Source organism: Stylophora pistillata, chromosome 10 (assembly GCF_964205215.1).
Source record: "Stylophora pistillata chromosome 10, jaStyPist1.2, whole genome shotgun sequence".
NCBI lineage: Eukaryota > Metazoa > Cnidaria > Anthozoa > Scleractinia > Pocilloporidae > Stylophora > Stylophora pistillata.
The window spans coordinates 28426168-28444494 of NC_142528.1; the positions used below are offsets into that span (position 1 = coordinate 28426168).

General features: G+C 39.1%; 2 protein-coding genes and 2 pseudogenes across 2 annotated transcripts; 2 read left to right on the forward strand and 2 right to left on the reverse strand.

The window, feature by feature from the left end:
- The first annotated feature begins 71 nt into the window (after positions 1–71).
- On the forward strand, positions 72–3235 carry LOC148722544 (uncharacterized; annotated as a pseudogene).
- Positions 3236–3879: 644 nt separating this feature from the next.
- Positions 3880–9844, forward strand: LOC148722545 (uncharacterized). Its single transcript, XM_088736243.1, has one exon. The coding sequence runs from the start codon at positions 5143–5145 to the stop codon at positions 6859–6861; it is 1719 nt and encodes a 572-aa protein (XP_088592369.1). The 5' UTR covers positions 3880–5142; the 3' UTR covers positions 6862–9844.
- Positions 9845–13888: 4044 nt separating this feature from the next.
- Positions 13889–18312, reverse strand: LOC148722546 (uncharacterized; annotated as a pseudogene).
- On the reverse strand, positions 14784–17041 carry LOC148722547 (uncharacterized). The gene is made up of 2 exons (XM_088736094.1): positions 15309–17041; positions 14784–15057 (listed from the first exon to the last, which is right to left on the reverse strand). The coding sequence occupies exons 1-2, from the start codon at positions 16961–16963 to the stop codon at positions 14784–14786; spliced, it is 1929 nt and encodes a 642-aa protein (XP_088592220.1). The 5' UTR covers positions 16964–17041.
- Positions 18313–18327: the final 15 nt, after the last annotated feature.

Here is an 18327-nt window from a genome sequence, read left to right on the forward strand (position 1 = left end):
AATATTAATATTAATTAATATTAATATTAATATTAATGGACTTTGTACTCGGTATGGTATCAGCGGTATTTATTCTCTTGTTCTCTCTGATGATCAAGCGCATTGTTCTTCAATATTAATATTAATATTAATTAATATTAATATTAATATTAATGGACTTTGTACTCGGTATGGTATCAGCGGTATTTATTCTCTTGTTCTCTCTGATGATCAAGCGCATTGTTCTTCAATATCGATCAGTGAATATGCCGGTAGCTCTGGAAGTAAATATAAATAAAGAACTGTATCAAGTGACCTTATACGCCAACTTTGTTCTTTAAGGGAAACATTTATCGATGACCTCTTTTGTAATAATAAGTTTCAAAGGAAAAAAAAACACTGATATATTTGGCATAGAGATCATGACGGAACTTCATTTCCTCGTTGCATGGTGCTTACGCATGCAAATTATTTTCCACTTGTCCATGAGAACTGGAACGGCTCTACAACATATTGTCAAATGAGTACTTAATTCTTTCCGGTGGGTGAAAAAAAAAAAAAACAAAACAAAAAAACAACCCTTGGTGCTAATACCGAATCCAAAATAAGCTCTCTGTCAATGGTTTAGCGCTTAATTCTAGCAAATGAGCACTTAAATGATTCTTTTGCATGGGTTGAAGAAAACCCCTTGGCGCAAATACCGAATCGAAAATAAGCTTTCGGTCAATAATTGAAAGAATGTTAATAGAGGAACTCGTTTGATTTAACAACAAAATTGTCAGAGCTGAAATCTTGTTAACTGCAGCAGAGAACTAGGAGAATTTTTTAATCTAGGGGTGGACAGTGAAAAGATTAATGAAAAGCTTCCATTGGACTTCAGGGTAACAACAAACGGAAGTTTCTAGAGTTGACTGCATGCTTCAGTATTGCTCGGTGAACATTTACGAAATCAAAGTCACGACGATTTAAACTGTAGCTTTCCCAATGTCTATCTGTGAATTTCAAGTTAGGCTGCCATAACGGGCGTTTTTGTCAGTGATAATCGCCCTATTTGGTACTCGAGATATGATATTTATTCTTTCTGAGTTTAGATGCATTATTCATAGTTACCATTACTGATTGAGCGAGTAAGGCGAACATTTTACAATGTACAGAGCCTACAGTAAGGTGAACCCATTGCTTTTTATTTCAGTTTTGTTCAATAAGCAGCAATTTGCTATGTCAAAATATCCTTTCATGTGCTTAGATAATGACGGGACTTCGCTTCCTTCATTAATGGTTCCAGCGTTTGCCACTGAGTGTCCTAGTTTTCTACGGCAATTAAACAGTTGCATACCTTAGCAAGATTCAGTTCGTTTGTGTAAGTCTCGCGCTTGGTCTGTAAATCCTAGCGAAAAAAAAAATTGGTCCGTAGCTTAGAGTAAAAAATATTTTTTAACCGAGAGCCTATTTTCGACTCGGCGTTTCTGCTTGGGAAGTTTTTAATTCATGCAAGGGTCATTTGATATCATTTGGCTTTCGAAACTATTTGGCAAGAACCTTTCTAACCATTTCCATTAGTGGTCAAATAGGAAACTATTTGAACTCTTAAGCCCACGAAAAGAAGGATGTGAAGTTCCGTAATGATAAAAGAATTCGAAGATATATTTTACGAGAATGATTCTTAAAGAACGTATCCTGAAGTCATTGAAGAAGTGTTTGCCGTAAGGTCAACCTTCTTGACTTTAAATTAAGGCAGAAATTCCTTGGTACTTTATTTGTTCAATAAGGTGAAGTATTTTCACTTTTAGAGCTACAATCAGTAAGGGATATTAAAGAACAATGCGCTAAACCTCAAAGAAAAGAAAATATTACGCCACGCCTGATATCAGTCACACGATAAAAAAATATATAGTTAATAGTATTGATCGTCGACACTTTTTCTCTTCAATTTCCAATGAACATGTGGAGTAGTCCATTCTCATGCAGATGAAGCTGAAGTATGGTTTCCCCTTGTTGAGTTTCTACTTTCAAAATATCGAAACATGTTCTTTCGGTATCGAGCCAATTAATGCGAACAATGACGGACAATTTGTTGATTGAAGTATTTTCTCGTGTTGTATTCAGCTTCACACGCGGCGTGACAGAGCACTGCAACCCTGATGAACCAGAAGTGGAGACTTTTGGATATGACGATAACTTAAGCAGAGAGGGTCGAGAGTGGAATTGTCAGCCGGTTGATAAACCTATTTATCAGGAATATTCACCACCAAAGGAGGACGAGCATAATCTCTTGTCAGTAGGTAATTTGCGAGTCAGATATCAGCTCCTTAACGCGAGCTCACGAGATGAGAGTGAAGACGAACAGCAAGATGGAGCGCTTCAGACCATCCGCTCTTCGGACAGTTCGTCAATCAATGTACATCGGCGCCTTGATCTCACTCTTAGCTCCTGCCATCCTTGGTATTCTTTACATCACGATCTCTTACGCCGCCTACGAAACAGGACTGAACTGTCAATTTCAGCCCAAAGAGACAATCCCAGTTAAAATACAGTGGATCAGAACATTGACTGCCCTTATATCTGTTGCCTTTCTTTACATGTGGTTTTTTTGTCGGAATACTCTTTCTTTTTCGACCTTACCAGTTAAAGGGTGTGAAAAGAAACTGCTGCAGGAATTTGCAGTACATACCTCAGTTGCGCTGGTCATTGAGTGGCTTTTCACCGAAGCATCCTTGGCCATCGAGACTCGCTTTCAGAATGTTGCAGTTATGGCCGTTTGGCGAAAAAGATGGAAAAGACACTTTCTGGCTGCGATGGCTAACATGGTTCCAATCGCCTTCTTAACGACAGAAATACTCTTGGAAGTTGTGCATGGGCGCCTTGATGAGTCTGAAGGTCTTCCGTGCAGAATGCCCTTCACTTAAAAAACTTCTTTAAACTAAATGCCGGCTTTCAGCCTTCCTAAGACATCATTTAGCGTACAACACAAGACGCCAGCGCGTTTTTAACATGCCGCGCTTCCGCACTGATCGTTTCAAGTCATCATTCACTACAGCTATGTGCGTGAGGGCTAATCTAGGGTGTTAGCATCGACTGCGTTTTATTCCATTGCTGTGTAATTGTAATTATCTTAGGTCTTAGAATTTTTTGTAAATGTTGTAGTTTTATATAATCTCATATATAAATTTATACATAATTTTGAAAAGTATGCAATTCAGCCTATGGCTGCGAAGTATTTTTACTTTTTTGGCAATAAACTATCTCTCTTTCCTAATAGGCGTGCAGTGCTCAAGATTGTTGACATGTTGCATTCATCGGTTTGTTACGGAAACGTGGCATCGGAGGAGAACAAAATCAACTCAATCAGGTTGTGTGATGCAAGAAATCTTTCAGGCTCTCCTAAATTTAAGGTATATTTGCGACAGGCGACGACAAAAAAAACTTTTAGACAGCGAATTAACTCTAATTTTGCGAGTCAGCGAGAGGTTTGCACGAGAAAAAAGTGCTTGCGAGGACGCTATTGCTTTCCGTTCACAGGGCGTTCGCTCATGCACGCGCCTTTCTTCTTGATAAAAAAAAAAATGACAAGTCTTAATAATAGAATCTGATATGCATATAGATACCGGAATTAAAGTAAATAGGTGATTATAAACTTTTCAAGACAATGTATTTGGAGTGCACTGTGTATGTGGATAAAATCGTAGACGTAAGCTCGATATGAAACTGTACGAAGTGTAAATGAACGGTATTTTCGATACCCAAAACGAAATTAAAATGACCGAAACTCTATCAACATCCTTCCAGATGCTTTCGCAATGACAGGACTTCGTTTCGTTCATTCATAGTGTCTGCGTTTGGTAATAGTTTTCTAATTTTCTACAACAATTAAACAGTTTGATAATTTTAATTAGAAAAAGCCTCAAGCAAAAACCCGAATCGAAAACGAGATTTCCATCCTTTTCTCTTCTACGAGCTTCTGTTGACTCTTAAGATTGTCCGTTTTATTCATGAAGACGTTTTGGTATGATCAGAACTTGGCAGAGTTCAGTGGCGTGATGGTTTTATTCTTTTGTTTTTCATGCATGTATAGGAATCGTCCACTTTTACGTCTGGCTCCTGAGAATTTGGAGATGCAGAAATTTCAAGATATGAATAGATAAATGTTTTTGTCACTAGTTATTTCTCCAAGACTCATTTTGGTGGTTAATTGCTAAACCTGCCTGTTAAGAAGACGTTACCGAATTTATGCGCGAGCGACTCGCGCGCGCTCGCTTTGAGATTTTTAAGTTAAAATGTCGTCGACAAATCAAGAGGCCTTTTTTTTTGCTTAGTTTCTTCTAGAGGATTTGAAAGTTTTGAGTTTTTTCGAGTGAAATTTTTTTGGCGGTCGTTGGTATTTACCATGTTTACCGTGAGTTTACCGTTTACCGTGTTACGAATAAACGTGTTTGCTTGATTTCCGTTTCGCATTTGAACACTGCCTGCGTCTATTAAAATTCAGACTTTGAACACAGACGCCATGCCATTCCATTATTAACAAGATTTAGCCGCTTGCTTCGTGAGTTGATGCGTTTCGTTAGCTGTGCTTCCAAGGGAAGTGGCCTGAAGGCTTTTAAAAGTTTAGAAGTTGAATAGAAAACAAAGAATGTTTATGTTGAACTACGAAAGCAGAATAATTTTCTTTCAGGTTGTTTCGCTGAATAAGACAAATAACTTTTGTTTCCGTGTTCCCGTTTTCATTTTCAAAGAATTAGAGGAAGTCTGCGCTCGCAATATCTTCATTACATCTCATGTTTACAATATGCCCAAGTGTGCACCTACAGTTAATTTGAACAGCTATTTCCATTGTACCAAAATAAATGAATTTGGAAACCAGTTATTCAGAACTTTTGTAATTTTTTTATTTCCTTTTGGATAGATCATCGAGGTTTAACAAAAACCGAAACCACTTTGAGCAACCCTGGGGTTGTTAGGTTTAAAATATCTAGTTAAGCATTGTTTAGAAACTTCTCACTTAACACTCAGTTGAGCCGGCAGGAAAGTCAATACGTCTTTTCCAGAAGCAGGAAAATGGAAATGAGCTTCTTTGAGTTCGCAAAAACGGCTGAGAAAAGCAGATTTTACTCAGGCTGGAGTTTGCCACGTAAGCAGTTTCACTACGGAAGTACTTTCACTCTCTAGATGTGTATCTACCCAAAGATAGCATTTATTAAGAAAGATTGCATTTGCTATCTGAAGTTTAAGCTGTGCACTCGAAGTCGGTCGATTAATGGGTATATAATGAGTAGCAGTACACTGATTGAGGTGTTTGGTCACATCGTGTTCAGTTTTACACGAGGTGTTACAGAGCATTACAACCCTGAAGAACCTGAATTTACGGCGGAGTCCTTTGGCTACGATCCTTTAGAAAGCACCGGTCGAGAATGGTATTATCATCCTGCTGATGAGTTTATATTTCAGGAATACAGCGATAGAAGAGACACAGCTTTATCTTCTTTTCTGTCTTCAAGTCTGATCAATGCGAGATGCACAGACGCGTGCGCGCCAGAGGAAAATGAAGAGACATTAGACAATGAACAAGATGAAGATCGAGCAATGGCTTGGAAGCGGCTCAGACCATCCGCTCTTTCCACAGTGGGGAAAGCAATGTGTAATGGGGCACTGATTTCACTGATAACGGCCACTCTCATAGGCTCGCTATTCATGTTGATCACTTATCTCTCGTATAAAACTGAACTCAATTGTCTGTTTCACTCCAAAGAGTCAATTCCGGTGCAAGTTCAGTGGATCATTTCAATATCTAGTATCCTCTTCTGTGCTCTTCTGTACATGTGGTTTTTCGCAAGTGTGATTTTGTTATTTTGCCCATTTCAGCTGATCGGGGTGAAGAAAAAACTTATTTTAGTAACTTTTCTACTATATGGCTTGGATACACTTTATCGTGTTATTCTTCAAGTGTTTCAAATAAGTCAGACAAAGGCTTTCAGGAAGCAAAAGATCCCTCTCCATTTTTTGTTTCTTATGAGTATATGCGGGCAAGTTTATCTTTTAATGAGGCATTTTTTGAGAGGACGTTCGAGAAGACAACAGGCAATCTTTTTCTTTCAAATGATTCTGCCATCCTGTTTTAGCTTCCTTCTGGGTTTCATCGCAACTGTTTCCATTTACCCAGCGTACAACAGACAAAACAAGGAAGGAAAACTTCTAATCGCTATTTTCGCTCCGCTTGTTGGAGTTGTACTTAAAGTAATTTCTAGGATTCCCGTTCAGCGGTTGTGGAAATTTACTCATCCTGGATATTCTTACGTGTTATTGGCGCCGGTGTATTTTGGCTCAGCGATTATGTTTCGAGTTTTGCAAGCCGATTTAGACAGTTTACAATCCATGGCTACTCTTGGAGTAATTCACGGATTTGCAGAAGTATTGGAAAGAAGCATGATGGTTATCATCGATCACTTCTGCCATGTAATTTGGAAAAGAAAATCAGCTCCTTGGGGAAGTTTTCGCACTCTTCGCCGTGAGAGGCTAATGGCTGACATTGCCATCATGAGCATGTTGTACGAGTCAATCGGACTCGTGTCTGTTAATGGAGTTTTCTTCTTGTATCAACTTATTTACATGAAAAGCGAATCCTTTGTAAAGTTGCTTCAATCGTTTGCCATCCGAACATCAATTTTGCTGGTGATTGAGTGGTTTTTCACAAGTGTATCTCTTGCGATAGAAACTCACTATCAGAACATGGCTGTCATGGCAGTTTGGCGGAAACGATGGAAAAGACATATCCTTGTGGCAATTATTAATGCAGTTCCCTTAGCAGTGTGGTCGAGCGGGTATATGATAGAAATTTTACACGGACATGTCAATGAAACTAACCATACTTGCAAAATGCCGTTTTCTTGAGAGTGTGCAATTGAAATATGGACTAACTCAGATATGATGTGTGTATGCATCTATCGTCTATGAGCTATATGTCTGGGAATAAGAATTCCAATAGGATAAAAAATGGACAGGTTTGCGCCGTTCGGTCGGTGGCATCACTCGTTTATTCTTCCAAAGAATTCTACAATAATATGGAATTCTTGAAACCCGACAAGAGCCAAATCCGAAAGAATTTTGTTTTTTCCTATCATGAAATGAGTGAGACACTAAGTGCACTGTGATTAGTCAAAAGCTCAGTATATTTTATTGCATCATTAACCCGCAGCTATGGATAAAAATAAATGAATTGTACTCTCTTTAACCGGGTGGCTAACCGGGAGGTTGTACTCTCCTTAAGGCTAGCTCAATGGAGAGACCGCTGGACTGTTGTGCGGGAGGTCGAGGGTTCGAGCCCCGGCCGGACCAACACTCAGGGTATTAAAATAATTGAGAAGAATAGCTACCTTTCTATAACATCAAGAAATGATTAGATATTCTAGTCTTCTCGGATAGGGACGAATAAATGGAGGTCCCGTCTCCTGCAGGGTTAGGGGCAGGAGACGTTAATTTCCCACGCACGAGATTACTGTGTGATGGATGTCCTCCCCTGGGGTGGGATGGGTGGGTAACAGGACCCCCGTTGATACCAGTGTTTACTACACTGAAGGGGCTATCCTGTATAAATATAGATGTCTACTCTACTCTACTCTACTCTTTCGGTTTAGAGGGCTGATAACCCACTATAGGTGCTATTGAAACACGCGAAAGGTTTCTAAATAACTTAACATAGGCTCGTGAGCCAACTTTTGTTCCGCTTACCACACATCCCACCAGTGTTATTACACCAGTGAACCTACCGAAATATTTCATATCAATGCTGTATAAGCCTGAAGTATCATTTATACTTGCTTAAATTTTGTTGGGTGTAAAATTACCCTTTTACAGAATCCGGTGTAGAAAAAAAACTGCAGATCCTTGTCTTTCGAAGAAACGATCTCCTCGCCAAGAAGTCGTCTCTTTTCTTTGCTTTTAGGAGTTATTATTTGTAGTTCGTATTCTTCAGAGGCCCAGTGATCAACCGCTTTGAAAATTTCCACCTCGTTGACGGTAAACGGATCTCTTGCAACAACTGACGTCACTAAAGATCGTTCAAGTGTAACTAATCCATCAGAAGTCACGGCTTCTCGCGTTTACCTTTCGATCACTTTCCCACATTGTTTTTCCAAATCTTGCCTTTGTTAGCATTTAATAGGATAAAGAAGATGTTCGATGTATCTAAATTTTCTCACAGGCAATTAGTACACAGCCCAGCGAGAGAGGGCACCATGTATTCGTTCGTTAAGTACAACACTTGCATTACATTATTTCCGCTCAAATTCACTTTGTCGCTGTACATATGACGAAGCAACCCCAACTAACTGTGATAATCACAGCCAGGCATTTGAATAGAGTTTTTTTTCCGCCACTTGACCATAGAACATCGTAAAGACGACGGGACTACTGACTGCAAGCACAAACTTGTGAGCTGGAATTGTTTTTTAACCAAAAAAAACCAAACAGTAATGATATATTGCAATATTACGATATTACAAAAAAGAGATATGCACTGTCCGCAGTTAGCAAAGGCTAGTCGAGGCGGGCCGTGTTTAATATGTATATTATAAAATATAAAATAAAAAGATTTACAGAGCAAGAGATTCAAAATTCTAGACAAATTTCAACTAAATTAATAAATTTAAGATACGGCAAGAAAACAGAACAAGCTGGGGTCTTATAGTTGTGCTATTAAAGTAGACAAATCAATATAATCGTCATATTTTTCGAGTCTCTGGAGGAGGAAATCATGAGTTTTACTCTTAAAATTGTATTTTGATAGCTGGCGCACTTCACAAGACAAGCTATTCCAGATTCTAGCACCATTTCTTGAAAATGCCCTTTTTTGTATATCTAATCTTGAATTTTGAACAAAATAGTCGCCTCTTGAAGAGGATGTTGTCTTATGGGGCTGAATATTAGCTTGATAAGTGAATAATTTACATATGTTAGAAGGTGACAAATTATTGGATATGTCATGCATCATGATGGCAAATGATTTAAAGCAAAGCATATCCAAAGGAAGAAAACGAGAAGAAACAAAAAATGGGATTGCATGAGATCTGTAGTCACAAAAGTACATTAAGCGAAGGGCTCGTTTTTGAAGGATTAGGATTTTATCTCTATGAATTTTTGCAGCTCGACCTCACGCGACTATACCCTAGAACAAATAGGGTTGGATAAGTGACCTGTAAATGTGGTTTAGAGTACTAAGGGCTACATAGTGTCTTAATCTAGAGATAACGCCGATTGATTTACTTATTTTGGATGCAATATGAGCAATATGGTGACCCCAATCATCAACTTACTTTACTTTTTCACCCGATTCGACCCTGCAGGAGCAACAAACTTCATATCGCTTAGTAGGGACCTTCAGCAGTCAGGACGGCAACGCCAAGGAAGACTTCGATTAAAAAATGAATTTCGATTCTTAGTTAGAATTTTAAAAATGGCTGCAGGAGCTTACTGTCTCATACGACGCCACAGCTCAACCTCAGCATGACGTATAAAAGCAGCGTTGAGTTCCAAATGGAAATTAAAATAATTCGCCGTCGCGGTTTCGGTTCGCAGACGACGCAAACTTTGGCGATTTCACGTTGTTGTTTTGCATAGGACGGCTAAGAAATGTATAAAGTTTCAAAATGCACGTGCTGAGCTATTGTTCTGCCAATTAGATCTCTTGTTTTTCCACGTCCTCGTTGCCGTTACCGTCGTGGTTGCTTAAGGTCCCTAATAACTCCCTATTGACGATAAATTCAGTCCTTTCCCTGATTGATAAACATTGTAACGGGAAATTTCCGTCGCCACCCACCATCTTCACCTTGAAAGAAGCATCCATTGAAGTAGTATTGAATAAACATATCTTATTAGACGTTTTGTTGTGTAGTATCGCTGAGTATTTTTACGAGTTGTGCCATATTTTGACGAGGCCGTAGGGCGAGTCAAAATACAAATAACGAAATACAAATAAGTCAAAATACAAATAAGTCTCGTTTAATTCCCAATTCTATTTCGTCCTTATTCAGTATAGGGCTTTGAAAAGTTCCACCTCGTTGACGGTAAACAGGTCTCGTGTGACAACTGACGTCACTAATGAACGTTCAACTGTAACTAATTCAACAGAAGTCACGGCTTCTTGTGTTTACCCTTCGAACATTTTCCAACATTGTTTTTCCGAATCTTAATTGTCTTTGTCAGCATTTGATAGGATACAAGAGACATTCGATGCATCTAAGTTTTCTAACAGATAATTTTTACACAGCCAAGCGAGAGAGGGCATCATATATTTGTTCGCTAAGTACAACACCTGCCAAATTTATTTTGTCGCCGTACATGTAACAAAGCAACTCTAAGAAGCTGTTTTAATCATAGTCAGGCATTTAAATAGAGTTTTTGTGTCCGCCACTTGACATCGTAAAGAATACGGGGCCACTGACTGCAAGCACAAACTTGTGAGCTGGAATCACCAACTTACGTCTCTTTTTAACCCGATTCGACCTGGCTGGAACAACAAACTTCACATCGCTTAATAACTGTGTTGATGATAAATTCAGTCCTTTCCCTGATTGATAAACATCGTAACTACCAATTCCCGTCGGTATCCGCCATCTTAACCCTAAAAGAAGGATCCATTCAAGTAGTATTCAATAATGTCGCTTCTTTTGACTCGAGCGCGTTTTTTTTTTTTTTTTTTTTTTAATTTTTTTTTACCCTCAGTGCATAAGTGGTGTAACAGTCATGTAGTGGTTTCCCCTCGAGTTTTTTAATTAAGGAACCAAGGAGCCTGATTACACCCCTTAAGTCTCTGAAGTATCATCATCCCCTTCATTGGCAGCCAATTTTTGGCAGTGCCTCCTTTATATTCTTTTGCCTCCTTTATACTCCGTTCCCTATGAAAACCATGTTATCCAACAAATCCTCCTCTCTCCTCCCCCCTCTCTCAGATGATAAACGATAATTGGTCCCTAAGAGTATATCGAAAAATGTATTGTATGTGGGAAAGTGGAGGGTTGTGAACAGCTATAAAACTTTTAATTAAACAATTCCATAAGAGGATCTGGTATAATCACTATACAATAGAAAAATAGCGATATATATTTATAAAAAAATAGCGATGTTCACTCTCGGCACTTATGGACAGATCATACTGCTTTCCCTTTTTTTCAGGACTGCCGGTCACTTTTGCAACATAATACGCCTTTTATTACGTTCAAATGAAAAGAAAATGCAGAACTCTGGGAACGAAGCACACAAAAAGTAGTCCCGCGCGGCGCTTTCCTTTACTCGTGTCAGACTCGGCATTCGGGAAGGCGGGTGCACCTCGTGGTCTATTACGAGAGGGTCGCGAAATTTTTTGGATGTGCAGAGAATACTTCGATGTATCTGTGAATATCTATGAACGGCAACAATTTTTAAATAGTTTATGTTTACAACAACCTTCAGACGGATGAATAATTTACAATCAGTATACCTAGACATCTCAGCGATGAAGAAAGAATTTAGATGGAAGTAAAACCAATTTATATCTATGCGTATTATTTATCAGAATAGCCATGAAATGTGGAGACTATTCCGGCACCTGGAACTGAAGTTCGTTACTTACTGAGGTATTTCTGGTGTCTCACATCCTTAGTAATTTATTTTGTTTACAAAAATAAGTGCACTATAAATACTTTGAATAGACATAACAATCTTCCTTTAATTCAGCGAAAACTCCATATAGACCACTTTCACAAATGGCTGCCGGATCAATATTCTTTGTTGAAATTTTTATAACATCCATTTTGAAATCACTGGTGGTCCCTGTAATCTGATTGGCTCTAATTGGTGTGATTTATTCCCAAATCGTACCATGTTTTGCTCTAAATCGCATCATTTTACACTTGACTGAGTTTTTGACACATGACGTCAAAGTCTTTCTGTTTTGCATTCAAAATAAGATGTAAAAGCATTTTGTGGTTCTGCTTTTTATTTAAAATTAAAACCGGCTCAGTACTGCATCAGTAAAATACTTGAATTGACCATTGGTCCTGTATTTGGGCGATTTCAAAATGGATGTAATAAAGTGGTAATTGAACCTTGTCTCGTGCACTTTTGGTCTGAAATCATACTTGTGATTTCAAATCACGCGTATGATTTCAGCCCAAATTGCAGTCCACTCACTTCAATTACCATTATAAATTAGCCCTTCTGGCTTCGTTCTCCAGTACAAAATTCAAAAGAATACATTATCTCAAGCGAGGCCAGAAGGGTTAATTTAAATTTAAACAAAAGAATATTAATCTGGGCTGTAGCCAGATTTCAGGACAAGACGAGGCAAGTTTCGAGTGCCGAAGGCCCGAGCCGCTAGAGGGGGCATGCCCCCCAGAAAACTTTGAAATCTAGAGGTTTAGAAATGCTCTTTTAAGGATTTTCCATGGCATTTTTCTTAAGAAAAGTCAATATTTAAGAAAAAAATTAAAGAAGGCCAAAATTCAGACGAGGCAATTGCCTCGTCCTGCCTCATGCTAGCTACGGCCCTGTTATTCCGGCAGCCATTTGTCAAAGTGGTCTATACGAAACAGATAAAAACGCTGCGTGCGAGGGACAGCCCGGAAGAGTAATCAGAAAACAATGGCATCCGTGCACGCTCTTAAAAAGTTTACAATTAAGAATGTACTCTTCTTTCAATATCTAGCATCGGGGATTGTCATTTTTTTCCATCAAGAACGGTCTTTAGATGGACGAATGCAGTATAGTCGGAAAACAATGGAGTCCTCTTGTTTGGGAGGAAATCCCTTTACCGGTTCCCCAATGAGAGTTTGCTTGCTATCTAAAAGTTCTCTGTGGTCGCCTGTTGCCTTTAACACCTCGGTATCAAGAGGGATTTCTTGCCTCGCATCTACTTTCCCAAGTAAAGGCAAATTAACTAATTGTCTTCATTGTATGGTAAACCTACTATCTTGATCGCTGAATGAAGGACGGTTGAATTAGAGCAATGAAAGAAGTCACAAGATCAATGAATAACTCAACCTTGCTTTAGTCGGACTCGCCAGTAAGCCGCAAAGCAAAAGGCAGTCGACCGTTGGTGTTGATAAGCCTGTGCGGCTCCTGTCATTCGCTAGCGCTTTTAAATATTCTGCCCTCGAAGTTAAGCTCTTATTAGGACATCTCTTAATGACTTTTGTATCCTTTGCGATGCAATAGTAAGGGTTAGTTTTAAGGTCATTTGCCATCTCTATGTTTTTGAGGTTTGGCGAAGCCAAATGAGGTTGTGTTACTGAAAAGGCAATATTTTTCTTCTGTGTGAGCGTTATTTTCTTTTTCTATTTTTAGAGTATATTTTCTCTCCTCTAGAAAATAACTTCAGAGATATGTTTCTCAATGTAAATCTTGGAATGCGCAGGTAGATAAATCACGGCGTAAATTATGTCACTATCAACAGAACTTGCCGCAGCATTACCATCTTATGGATATCCTAGTATTGTTTAGGACTAACACCGTTACCTTTTCTTCCCTCGAGGTATGGTGGATATTTGGGACTCAAGCGTAGTTTGCTATTAATTTAGAGACATGTTGCTCTCTAGGCAAACGTTATAGACGCTTTGTGTTGACACGAACATCGTAATGTTGCCTTAACTTTGTCGTAGAAGCCATAAAAGAGGTCAAACACTTGTCGTTGAAACACACTGGCAAACTTGCTGTGTTGGTGAAAAGAAACGTTGCATATGGTGGAACAAAAATTCTGATTTAAAAGATGCAAAGTCGTAAAAACCAATGTCCGCCATGTATAAAGCTTGATTTCCATAAAATTCCTCAATACAACGTTTCCGTTTCAAATGAGTAAGTGCAACATATCAACAATCAAAAGCACCAGAAACCCGATTAATAAAAGGAAAGCTGGAAGACTGCCGATATTTGGTTCATGAAACGTTCTCTATGTGAAGGGCATTTTGCAAGGGTGACGTTTAGACTCAGCACAGTGCCCATGCACTACTGCCAAGACATTTGCTGCCGTCGAGATAGCCAATGGAACCACATTAGCCATCGTAAACGAAATGTGTCTTTTCCATCTCTTTCGCCAAACAGCCATAACTGCTACATTCTGAAAGCGAGTCTCGATGGCCAAGGATACGCCGGTGGAAAACCACTAAAAAACCAGGGCAACTGAGGTATGAATTGCAAATCTTACTATAAGCCTTAAAAACGCAGCGTTTTCTAAGTAAATGCACTGATATAAGTACAATAATCCGTTAACAGACACAATAGCAGTTGATTCATACAACATGCTCATGATAATGATGTCAGGGATTAGTCTCTCACGGCGAGGAGTGCGAAAACATCCTCAGGGAGCTGAGTGTCTTTTCCAGATCACATGACGAATATAATCAATGAGGACAAGAGTGCTTCGTTCTGAAACTTCTGCCGCGCCGTGGATTGTTCCAAGAACAGCGATGAATTTGGGGTTGTCAAGTTCTGCCTGCATTACTCGAAACATGACCACTGATCCAAAATACATTGGCACTAACAAGATCCGGATGAACAATTTTTTTCAAGCGCTGAGCGCAAAGTCAGAGATCACCTTAAAAATAACTACAGGAAGAGGTAGGAAGAGCGCAATTAGAAGTTTTCCATCTTCATCTTGTCTGTTATAAAGTGAATAAATAAATGATGCTGAGAAGATGCCAGTGATATAAGAGAAACAGCTCGGAGTTGTTATTTTTTTAAATAAACTCGTTCTTCTAGACAGGATCCGAAAGTGATTTGTTCATAGTTAACACGCACCTCCTGTACAGCTTCATGCAACTGTTCTTCCAAATTCTCATCTTCTTCTAAAACTGCCATAATAGCATCGAAATCTTCGAATATAAAGTCCATAACTGGGCTGTTCCTGCTGTGTCTGGGGGGCTGAAGGATCTGAGGACGGCTGCGACTGAGGCACTCAACACTTGGGCTGCAAGGTTCACGCGCATGGCCGAGAAGGAGGTGACATAGATATGATCATATGTTATCTTTGGTAACAGCTTTAGACCACTTTCGACATCTTGGTAAAAAAGTTGAGTGATGTGTTGCCACAGGATGAAAAGACCATTATTCCACATGTATCTGAAATCAATAACATTAACATTGTAAACCAAAGTGTCTTGTGATATGAGTAATAAGAAGTCAAGCTATTTTATATAATAAAATAATAGTAAAGACTAGGTGGTTAATAGCTAGATGCACTATGAAAAGTCTACATTTATATTTTTATGTATTTTCCTGTACTATGTATAATATAAATTTAAGCAATATTTTTTCTTTTCTTATGATGACAAAAATGTAATATGTAAAATAAAGTTGATGTTATCCCATACCTTGTACATCTTCCAGAGCCTGAATGATGCAGACAATTGCGAGTGGTTTTAACCAAATGGGGGGCATCCGAGAAAAAGTAGATGTAACGGTGTCGAGCATGCAGATTTATGGTTCTGTAGCATACATCTTTCCCAGGTGCATCATCAAGCCCTTTATGTAGGCGATAGAATTTTCTGTTAGGAGATGCTCCGTCTGCTGTGGCTGCTATAACCCAGAGATTGCAGGAAGTTTCCAGGATGCACACACCTTCCCAGAAAAGTGACATGAGTTGAGCTGAAGTTACACCTGTCGTAGCAAAATATGCCAGTGCAAATTTAAGCTCAGTACAAACACCTCTTACGAGGAAAACTAAGGCATGCGTTGCAATGTCATCTTGCTTTTCAAGAGTTGCATAGTTGATATCTGGCTCTCCAAGGTCAACATAACCAATAAGCTCACCAGTGTGTTTGTCAAATACTAAATTTGACTGGACTTTCATCTCATCAAATAGCAACACAACATATCTCTGTGTGTCAAAGTAGGAATTGGCTAATAAATTTAGTTCCTCCAATACACTTTCTTGGAATCCTCTCGTTGGCCTGATGTAATTCCGATAATCTCTGAGTGTCCTTTGGCTTGGTAGTACAAGGATTTTGCTCTGTCGGATCTCTTCGTAGCAGGAGGGAGATTTTGCAGCCAGCGACAAGGCATAGCGAATAACCATTGGATGGTATTTGACACCACTTGGACTACTTTGGAGCAATTTCTTTTGCTGCCGCCAGAACAATTTCATGAACGGTGTCACCTCTTGAGCTTCACTGAGTATGGTTGTAACATCATTGCTCAAATTGTGATCAACCTCAATACTGGATTTGGCAATTTCTGATTTCATTTCATTCAGCTGGCGCTCAAGATCTGCACATTTAAGCCGTTGCCCTCTCAGTGTAAGTTTAATTCTATCTGGGGCAGTCTTAGAAACTGGTGCATAGAGATGTGCAGGTTCTGACATTCGTCGCTGCTTTGCTTGTGACGATCGATGCATATTATATGATTGTTCCTCACATGATAAACAAAGTTCTATGCCCTCAACAAGGAGCTGGCATTTACGCGAACGCCAGTATTCCTTGAAGGAAAAGTTTTCAGGTTCATTATCACTACAGTTCAAAGGATCCACTGACATTGGGATAACATGGTGAATAATATTTGAGTTCAGTTCTGGTTGTTCAATCCCAGGACAAATAATGAAGGACTCTGTTAGTTTTCTGACCAATTCATTCAAGGTAACATTTCTCATTGATCTATAATACTTCGTATAAAATATGTGGTCATCTGGTAGTAACCAACCATAAACTAAAATGGTGAACCCAAGACTGTCATCGACCACCAACTCCAGTTGTGGTAAGCAAACAGAGGACTCATTTGACTTTCTGAACACCATTCTGTCTTCTTTGGCCTGAGTACACCACTCTTGTATAATCTTCAATGACTGGGCTCTTTTACAGAATTCATGGAAGCTTTTATAACAATGTCTCTTTTCGGTCAAAATATCAGAAACTTCGAAGTCTTCCTTTACAATTGATCTCAAAGGCCTGGGAGTTGGTGGTTGTTTTTGAAAGCTCTTCTGTGGCATGCTCAGCAATGGAAGTGCTCCAAACTTCGGCCTTTTCTTTGTCATTTTCTCTGATACGGCTGAGAGATAAAGTTTAAGATATATGTTAACGTTTTTATCAAAAATTCAACTGAGTTATATAGTAGATTTCGCATGTTTTGGCGGGCCGTTTACTAATAAGCATACCGCTAAATCGCTGGAATTATACACACACACTTACTTACTTCGATGTCATTTTCATGAAAATGCTTTTCACAAGTAAATACTTTGTCATTTTCGATCTGTCGTTGGAAGTTACTGTCCGTAACTCTGTATTTCTTGAGCTCATGGAGCCAATCTTCGCGCCATTTGCGATATGCTTCGTTCCGAGGTGCTGGAAGCTTCCATATTCCAATTCCCTTGGTTTTACGGCAACTTCCACAGCCAACTACGGAACAGTTATCTCCAGGCATGTTTTTGAGTTAAAATCTATGCATTTTCAGTCAAGCAAACAGTAATAAAAATAATTTAAAGTCAAAACATTTCTCTATCAACCATTTTCGAACAACGCTGCATTGTATTGTGATGCACGGTAGTCGTGACGTCACGCACCAAAAAGTTGAACAATAACCTACCCCTTTGAAGTTCGCCGGCCTTCCTAACCAGTCCCCTCGATTAACTATGATTTGTTAGAAGATAAACTTGCCAACATATGCTACTCACAAATAAAACGTTGAGTGGAATCTTTTAAGACACAGAAAGCCGCCAATGGGATATTCGAAAGACCTGAAGGAAATCACGATAAAGTGTATCCACACAAAATAGGACAAAAGTAACAAGAGTGAGTTTTCTTTTGACACCCTTTAAACTGATCAGGTCGAAGAAGAAAGAGCATTCCCACAAAGAACCACATATAAAGAAAGGCAACACCTATCATGTCAGACAATGTTCTGATCTGACGGTATTTTAACAGGGATAGTCCTCTTTGGCTGAAATTCGCAGTTGCGTGTCGTTTCGTAGGAGAGGTAAGAAATCATGATGTACAGTGGGCCGATGATTGCACGAGTTAAAAGTGAAATCAAGGCGCCGATGTACATTGATTGACAAACAGCGCGAAGAGCAGACGGTCTGAATCGCTTCCAAACCTTTTCGTGATCTCCATCTTGCTGTTCGTTCTTACTCTCATCTAGTAAGCTCACATATATGAGCCAATATCTAACTCGAGAATTACCTACTGACAAGAGATCATACTCGTCGTCCGATGGCAGTGAATATTACTGATATATAGGTTTATCAAAGGGCTAACAATTCCACTATCGACCCTCTCTGCCTAAGGTATTGTCATATCCAAAGATCTCCACTTCAGGCTCATCAGGGTTGTAATGCTCTGTCACGCCGCGGGTGAAGCTTAATGTAATACAACCAAAAACTTCCATTTATTGTCGCGTTGG

Excerpts from the sequence above, each read along its gene's own strand:
- LOC148722545 (XM_088736243.1), top strand. The coding sequence starts at position 5,143 with ATGTGTATCTACCCAAAGATAGCATTTATTAAGAAAGATTGCATTTGC.
- LOC148722547 (XM_088736094.1), bottom strand. The coding sequence starts at position 16,963 with ATGACAAAGAAAAGGCCGAAGTTTGGAGCACTTCCATTGCTGAGCATG. Across the intron at positions 15,058-15,308 it reads GGCTCTGGAAGATGTACAAG|ATACATGTGGAATAATGGTC; the intron begins GTATGGGATAAC and ends TATTGATTTCAG.